We start from the raw sequence: 9,008 nt of genomic DNA on the forward strand, positions 1-9,008 counted from the left end.
CAAGAGAACGGAAGGATTTTCCCCCTGAGAGCCCGGCACCGCGACCGAGACTCGACGAGAGGAACAGAGAGGAGGAGAACGGCGATAGAAGAGGAAAGGAGGAAAACACGAAGGAGAAGCCGAGGGAGGCGGTGGCTCTGAGGGATCGCTGACTCGGTTGGCGAGACGCCCGGGTCTTCGATGCTATCAACCTCGACCACAAACACCGATTCACGGCCACTTTGGGGGTTCCCCGTAGTTTCTCGGTCCGGTCGACACCTTTCCTGCTCTCCTGGACCACTCCGGGCGACCCACTTTTTCGCCGTTTCGCTCCGACTTACCGTTTAACCCTCGCACGAACGAATTCACGGCCCCCAGCCTCCGTCATCCATGTTCCAACACGAAAACTGCCGCGTTTCGAGGCGAAGACTTACGTTTACACTTTGCACTCTGATCGTGCATTCGATGGTTGAATTCGTTTCAGTAGGTTCCAAAATCTCGGCGATGTATCCAGTATTGGCATTCCATAAGTTTTACACAGAGAACCTCGATAGAATTATTTGCAGAAATCATTTCATTCTTCTGTTGAAGAAAGTCCTCTCATACGGATGGCTGATCATCCAGGATGTTCGTTCAATTTTTCAAAAGTCAATCTCTGCTCTAGATTGTTCACTTTAGAGATTCAAACCGAAGACAAACTACTCAAATCCATTTAAAAATTTGTAGCTGATCCTTCTCAGTGCAATGTTGAGCCAATTGTAATCGTAAAGAACAAAGTATTTTCATATGGATAACATGATTTGTTCATTAAGAACCTAAGAAAAATTAATTCTCCAACAATCTGTAAAAATAAGTTTTACGACAAATGGTGGCCAATTTGAGTTTCCAATTACAATTCGATAAATCGTCATAAAATCGTGTGAAAGGAGGATCAGGTGTTATTGAAAATTCCTGTAAATCAGTGGTAAAGAATTAAACAGCGTCGCTCGGTGTTTCGTCTGGCTGTATACGAGCCCGAATATCACGGAGGAAATTTCACTTCCTTGGTCACCGCCAATGGGATTACCATCGTAACTCAGTTAATTGAACTGTACCGCGTAACAAGGGTAATAACCCGCAAAACGGCTCGTAGCCGCACGGAGCGCAACACCAGATAAACACGCAGCGTGCAAAATGTACGAGACAACGCGATACAGCTATGCAACGCGGTCGGGGCAAATTTTATTCGATCGCCCATCTAATTTTCTTCGCCATCGGCCAGCGGAATTTCCTCGGAAATTTCGACATGACGCCGTCAACCACGAACGCGATTATTCAAAATTTTTCTATCGGCCCCCGGTAATCGTCGCTACCCAGCCTCGATAACGCGATCAAACTTTGATTGCCTGCAGGGTGAAATATGTATATATATATAGGACGTTCCACGGTTATGGGCACAAACCTAATTGGCTGGCGGGAAAAAGGAACGAGACGAATCCGTAATGCAATCGTTGCAGAGATACCGGAAACTTTGCGACGGAAATGTATTATTCAAAGACTTGCCTATGCCGTTACCCAGTTCCTCGTCACTTAAGAACAACTATCACGAACGAAAATATTAACCAAATCCAGAGAACGTCTCGTTATTCTTCTAATACTTCTCTAATATGCACGTTGAATGGAAGAATACTACCCTCGTTAATGTTCCATGGCGCGAACGTTATCGAGGGAGGTGTATTATCTTTGCAAAATCGATCTCAAAACTTCTGTAGCTTATTTTTGATGTACATTTGATTGACGCGAAAAAGGGCGATGTAGTTTCGTTGGAGCCAGGTTTACGGAGGCGTTCGATTTTGCAACGACCTGTAGACATCGAGACAGAAGAGAAACTCTGAAACGCCCAGGTATAGGCGGCTCGTATACATAGTTTATATGCACGGTGATAACGGGGACGACTAAAACTCCGGGAGTGATATATCGAAAGAGAAGAAGCGTATACCTCTGTAGGAGGGCAAAGATATTCCCGAACTCCGCAAAGAGACATCTTTTATTTAAAGGCGCGTTCGGCCGGACTTTGAAAAATCGATCGTCAGATGAAGAGAGCGAGAGGTTCGAGGCGTAGAGGGCATAAGTGTACGCGGGAGAAAGTGAAATAGAACGACAAAGCCCGTCCGGAGGTGTACGGGCAAGCAAACTGATCGTTCGTGCTTGTTGCCTTCGTTTTGTACGAAGTTTTATAGTCCGGTTGCGAGTTTGCCAGTTCTTTCCTTCGTTCTTCGTTGCTTCTCCTTTTCAGCCCCTGTCCTCCTCGATCGTTTTCTCAGTCTATTTGTGGCTCTCTTTTTCTCGGTCTCTCCTTCTCTCCTCCTCGCTCTCGATGGTTTCCTTCCAATGAGCACTCATTCTCCGTCCCTGTCCTATCGTCCCACTCAACCACACGTAGCGACACACACACACACACACACATACGCAAACACACGCGGATCGAAGCTGTCTCTCGCTCTCTCCGAGCGACCGCCAGCGAATAGGAGTAGCGATGGCCTCAAGGCGCTTTGGAATTACTCCAATACTAACTTTTTCCCGCAGCTTTGTCGATTTTTTAAAATTCCTTACACTCCCCTTTGTCCCCAAAAACCTTTCTAATAACCTATTTATTAAATTCATGTATGTGATGGACCGTTTTCGAGTTATGGCGGAGCAAACTCTAGGTTCGACTCGTAGAAGAGTCACACTACTGTCCACTATAATTGTACGAATCTTTCGAAGCAAAGGGAATCGACTCGTTAAACGAGGAATTGTCTCTACCCAGAGGCTTCTCGAAGCCATCGCTAGCCAGAGAACGAAAATAAACGAATCTGCATCGCGCAGGTATAGTTCTTCATACGTGGCGATTTCATTGTACTCGGTTGCCACTAGCGTCGAATCCGCCGCGAAAGCTCGAGAATCAAGAAGTCGAAACGTCCACCGTTTAGTCCGTCTCCATTTGCACTCTAATACCCGGTGTACACTCGAGAGTGTTACTCTCGAGGGTCCGTATCGAGAATAAGAGCTCCTCCACACGAGCAAACCATGCTGAAAGTCGCCTCGTCATTCGTAAGGTCAGACACCATCGTCTTCGTATGGAAGAATCCTTATCCTGTGTCCACTAGACAATCTTAATCCCAACCGTTTCCACTCGAAATCTGTGTTGACACTGTTGGAGAAACTATAAAATATACATGGAATATGAAACTGGAAGCATCCGGTGGATGGAACAATAACAAATATTAGGTCATCCTGCAAGCAATATTTCAAACACTATTTTACGAGATATTGCAGTTTCAAAACCATTAAACTGACGCTGTAAAACTTCTAAAAACCTCAAATTTTTAATTATAATTTCACACAATATAATACGTTTAACAAACTTTTGGACCCACAGAAAAGTATTCACAAAATAAATGATAATTGAAATTGGATATTCTTCGGTGGGATACGAGTTGTTTTGGCGTGTCTGTCCAAAACGCACTGATTCTACTTGCACTGAAATCTAGATCCAAATACCCAGAGACTTTTTAAGGTCGATTTTCGTGAAAATCATACTGATACCACATCCCTGATTAGAAGTTTGGTATAATGAAGATGTATTATTATATTTCTTATGGTGCAAACACGGGATGCATTGTTTCTGTCGACAGTCACCGGGAGTGATGCCATTTTACGGCGACACCAGCGCCGGTTTCCGGCCAGCAGCTGGTTTTGGGAACACCGTTTGGCACCAGGGAGTTACTCCCGTGGGAGCAGTTGCGGTTGAAACGTCAGCAGCACCATGGCCACCTCAGCAGTTCATTCAACAAATTCCGGCTCCGAACCAGCTCGAAGAGCTGAGGTATCACACCCAATACACCGCTGCCGCGTCGTACCATCCGCAGCCAGGTAATTAAACAACGAGAGTCTCCTCTATCCGACAATTAAAACTCGGTTTAATTTGCTTTTTGGTTAAATCGTGCCTATAAATTCGATGATTTTCGACTCGCGATTGTAAATATTATGCAACGAAAGAGCATCGGGAACGCAAACCGTGCAACCACTAATTCCGTTCCTCGAATCGGGCACATTTCTGTGGAATCAGCAGGCGAATTTTCTGATTACAGTCGCATATCAGCAGCAGACTTTCATTACAACGGATCAGTCGGCGTTTCAACGCGCCGGGGCGACAGGACAATACACAATCACGGGGCAACCCTCGCCCTTGCCACCGGTCGCCCCACAAACGGTACCATCGACAGCTCAGAGGCCACTAAACGGTCAATTCATGGATCCAGCTGCTACTGCGACCCAATCAGTCGGTTATGAAAGGCAGGATTACGTCAATGGTTACCAACAACAGGTACAATTATACATGAAACGTTTTTAATTGAAACTATTTTCGAAAAAAATATGTTCCAAAACGTTTAACGGTGAAATCAGTTTGAGAAAATTTCGTACGAAGTTGACAAATGTAAATACCTATGCAGTAAGTACGGCGTCTCTCTCAAAATCGTCCACGATATCTATTTTTTGTAACAAAATTTTCAAACGTTGATTATAAACAATGATGGACGATTTCGGACGCGAGCCGTCGTACACGCTGTGCTCAGCCAGGTTTTTCATTCATCGCAACCACGAACGATTTTAAGTTATAGATGGAATGATGATCTTTCCAGGACGTGACGATGGCACCGCCACCTTCAACCACCCCCACGAGTCGTAGTAGCTCGGTGCATATGGATAACCAGCAGCAACAGCAGACCTCCCAGCAGCCGCAGTCGCAGCCTCAGCAACCCCAGACGGACACGCAGGTGAAGGGATTTGCGACGATCGCAGCCAGCAACGTGTCGGGAAACGAGATGCCTGGGTATCCACTTCAACCGGGCCCACAGAGTTTACACAACTCTAACGGATATCCAGGCTACGTGGAAATGGGTCAGCAACAAGTACAGAACCAATGGCAATCGCAAGTGACTCAGCAACAGTCGCACCAGCAGCAGCAACAGCACATGCAGCGGCAGCACTCGGTGCCGGACGGTGGTCAACGGCATATATGGTCCGACACCAGTACCGGCACGAAGATAAACAACGTGAACAACAGCATGAATTGGTCGGATGGGGCGTTGCAACAACAGCAGCATCAGCAACAGAAACAGCAGCAGCAGGGTATGCAGAGTAACAGTATGAAAGCGCAAGAGCAGCAGCAGCAGCAGCAACAAAGCATGCAGATGCAAGGACAGCAAGAGCTGCCCAGGCCGGCCAGCCACATGAGTTGGGAGACTAGCAGCGTCAAGGAGCCGCAGACGCCGCAATCGTGGTCAGACAATACCGATAACCAGCAGCAACAAACTCAGGGAAACTGGTCCCGGCAAAGTCCAAAACTGAGGGACAACCAGAATCCAAGATTGACACCCTCTAGTCAACAACAGTCTCAGCATCAAGGGTGGCTACAACATTCTCCGAAGTTGTCGGACCATCAGCAGAATCCGTCTCACCAGAACGCCAGGATGACGCCATCCGGCCAGCACAATTGGCAGCAAAGTAGTCCAGAGATGCAGGCGCAACAAAACTCGACTCAACAGAATCCGAGGTTAACGCCGTCTGGTCAGCAGATCACGCAACAACAACAACAGCAACAGCAGCAACAGCAGCAGCAACAGGCGCAACAACAGTGGTCGCAACAGACAAAAATCGAGAAGAATCCCAGACTTACGCCGTCTAATCAAATGTCCTGGCCAGACACACCAACTAGTCAACCCAATTGGTCGCCGAACAGTATAAAGAGCGACAGTAGTCAGCAACCTCAGCAGCAGTGGCCAGACTCTCAGCCTAGTCCGAGGAGAACGCCCGGTCACCAGCCGGCCGCCTGGCAGCCCCAGCCGTCCGCGCAGGAGAACAAAATGGAGAACCAGATGTCCTGGTCGCCGAATTCGGTGACAGAGACCCAGCCGACCTGGGGCCAGCAGGCGACCAAACAAGACATGCAGAACTCCGGGGAAAGAGTGCTTTGGCAACAACAAGCGACGGATACCGGCAAACCGAACGGGTTTTCAGATAATCAAGATGCTCAGGAGAGTAACGTATTTGCTCAATCTAACCGCGTAAATTTAAACAGCCGACTGAAATCGATGATACTAAACAAGCAACAGCAACAGCAACAGCAACAGCAACAACAGCAACAGCAACAGCAGCAACAACAACAGCAACAACAACATCAAATGCAACATCAACAGATGCAACAGCAGCAGCAGCAACAGTCCCAGCATCAGATGGGCCATCAAGAACAACAACACCACAATTTGCACCATCAAATGCAGTCTCAGCACGTGAACAGTAACAACGGTACGAACGGAGACTACCACACGGAGGATCGGATACGAGACTCGCACGAGAACGCGGATAAACTTCAAGAGAAACAAGCGGATCAGTATTTAAATCAATCGAACATCATCACCATGGCGCAATCCAACGAATCTTTGACCGGTAATTTTTTATTGCATAGCCACCACCCTCGGGTCGATAGTTTGCCCGATGGTGGTGGCTTATGGGAGTGGTCAGGAGGAGGTAACGCGTTAAATAACGGTGTACTGTCGGAGAACGGCATAACGACCATCGAAAGTTTCATTCAGTTCGGCTCGGACGAGAAAACCGCGCATCAGAAACCGTGCGACAAGCGACAAGAACCGCAGCAAGAGTCTCAACAGCAACAGTCGCAGGAGCAGCAAGAGTTGTGGAAAGAGGCAAATAAGAGTGACGACAATCAGACTATCGACGACAAGTCCTTTCAGAGGGAGCTGGGCATAGAGAGGACCGACGAAAGGACTTTCGACAAGTGTCAGAAGAACTCCGACAAGAAGACGGACGAAACGGGGAGCGGTTTCGAGTTCCCGGAGACGCCACGAGTAGCCCTGATCACCGAGGACGATCGACCGTTCGTCGAGAGCACCGACAAACCAGCGCCCACGGACGCGAGCAACCTGAACTGCGACTCCTCTCAGACCATCAAGCAAGAGAACGTCGGTGATTATGGTTGCTCGGGCTCCGAATGTGTCCCGTCGCCAGCAGCTTCCTCGAAGAGCGAGAGTTGCGTGTCGAAGGAGATAAAAATCGAGCCGGACCAACGATTGCACGAGGACTCCTCCGACTATAAGTTCCGCGGTGACGGTGGACCCGCGAAAGTGTCGCCTGGCGTCGGTTCGTGGTGTTGTCGAAGAGGCGGTACCGAGCAACCGACCCCCGAACATCTGCGCGAGGGTTGTTGCCAAGGTCTACAAACGAGGGACGAGATACTGGCCGACTCGCCCGACAAGCCCGACGTAAAGAACGAAGGTCCGCAGAGTCCAAGAAGCGGCAACGTACCATCGACGACAAAACTGCAAGATCACTTGGACAAACTGAAGAACAATGTCAGGACCGAAGTGCCGGACTGCAACTGCTTCCCCGCCGACAAATGTGAGTTGCTATTGCGTATTCAGCACGACACTAACATTGAGAGAACACACTAACCACGACTATCCGTTACACGAGAAATAAAAAAATAAAAAAAAACAAAAAAAAATACGTAACAAAAAAAGAAACTTCTTGAGAACCACTGTACTACTAATATCATATGGCCGACATACACCGATTATGCGCCTCGATACAGTGACCCAAAGAAGAATGCACGTAACCTAACTTACCCCCCTTTCTCAGGGGGCATACCTACATACGTGGCATAAATGTTTCCGCTTCTGTTGCTTCCTTTCGTTGAAACGTCCGGTTTCGTAAGTAAAATGAGGTTCAACCACAAGGTCCGCCAGAGCCCGGCTCGTACTACACTTACCTCGGGGCGGCTGCAAGCCTGCCCGACCTACGGAACGATCTTGAAAGAAGAACCGGCCTTAAGGGAAGCGCTATAAGATTCGAAAAGGTCATCTACACCGGAAAGGAGGGCAAAACGACTCAGGGATGTCCTATGGCCAAGTGGGTGAGCGAATTATCAATTATTAATTTCGAAGCGAATCATTTTTTTTATTCTTCTTCGAGTACAATCGCTATGAATCAACCGCTAAGATCGTCTCTGTTCTACTTTGGTGATGGGATTGTAATATCAGTGATTCGCTAGATCCTTCGACGATCTGGTGTGGAAGAGAAGATCCTAACTGTAGTAAAACATCGTCAAGGACACAAGTGTCCGACAGCCTGGATCGTCGTGGCCATGGTTGCTTGGGAAGGCGTGCCAACTCACGAAGCCGATCGGATCTATTCCCTGTTGAGCCACAAATTGAATCGATTCGGTCTTCCCACGACCAGGAGGTGTGGAACGAACGAACCGAGAACTTGTGCTTGCCAGGGACTCGATCCTGACAGTTGCGGTGCAAGCTTCTCCTTTGGGTGTTCCTGGTCCATGTATTATAATGGTTGCAAATACGCCAGAAGTAAAACCGTCCGTAAATTTCGATTGTCAGTGCGATCAGAGGTGAGGCGTCGTCTCGAACCCTTTGTTCCAGAGACCTTTTCCTCCCGCTAACGATAACCCGATTCGTTCGCTGCTTCCAGGAGCAAGAAGTCGAAGAAAGAATGCACGTCCTAGCAACACTGTTATCACCTCTGTACCTTAGCCTAGCACCGGAAGCTTTCAACAATCAGACCCAGTTCGAACGGGAAGCGAGCGAATGTCGTTTAGGATTCAAACCTGGCCGACCGTTTTCTGGTGTCACGGCCTGCATCGACTTTTGCGCACACTCTCATCGCGATCTCCACAACATGAACAACGGATGTACCGTGGTAAGTAATTGAGTGATAAAACAACTGCTTGGGCGTTCATCATATTTAGTTGAAACAGCCACGTGTGAAATGGTTCTCGTTGTCCAGGTGGTGACCGTAACGAAACACCGGGCTCTATCCAAACCCGAAGACGAACAATTGCACGTACTTCCCCTTTACATAATGGACACCACGGACGAGTACGGATCGAAAGAGGCACAGGACGAGAAGGTTCGCGCCGGGGCTGTAGAAGTTTTAACAAAGTAAGAGGCCTCTTCTGTTACAGTGTTATCGAG

The 9,008-nt window shown here is 48.1% G+C and overlaps 1 protein-coding gene across 6 annotated transcripts in view; it reads left to right on the plus strand.

Moving 5' to 3' along the window:
• Tet (tet methylcytosine dioxygenase-like) overlaps positions 1-9,008 on the plus strand; it is a 144,856-nt gene that overhangs the window by 125,994 nt on the left and 9,854 nt on the right. For all 6 annotated transcript variants that reach the window (XM_076762096.1, XM_076762093.1, XM_076762098.1 and 3 more), the window contains 7 exons: positions 3,636-3,873; positions 4,092-4,327; positions 4,644-7,419; positions 7,758-7,933; positions 8,072-8,425; positions 8,506-8,733; positions 8,821-8,975. In XM_076762096.1, coding sequence (XP_076618211.1) covers positions 3,636-3,873; positions 4,092-4,327; positions 4,644-7,419; positions 7,758-7,933; positions 8,072-8,425; positions 8,506-8,733; positions 8,821-8,975 — 4,163 coding nt within the window. The remainder of the gene's footprint in view (positions 1-3,635; positions 3,874-4,091; positions 4,328-4,643; positions 7,420-7,757; positions 7,934-8,071; positions 8,426-8,505; positions 8,734-8,820; positions 8,976-9,008) is intronic.

The sequence above is a fragment of the Colletes latitarsis genome, chromosome 3 (genome assembly GCF_051014445.1).
Source record: "Colletes latitarsis isolate SP2378_abdomen chromosome 3, iyColLati1, whole genome shotgun sequence".
NCBI classification, from domain to species: Eukaryota; Metazoa; Arthropoda; class Insecta; order Hymenoptera; family Colletidae; genus Colletes; species Colletes latitarsis.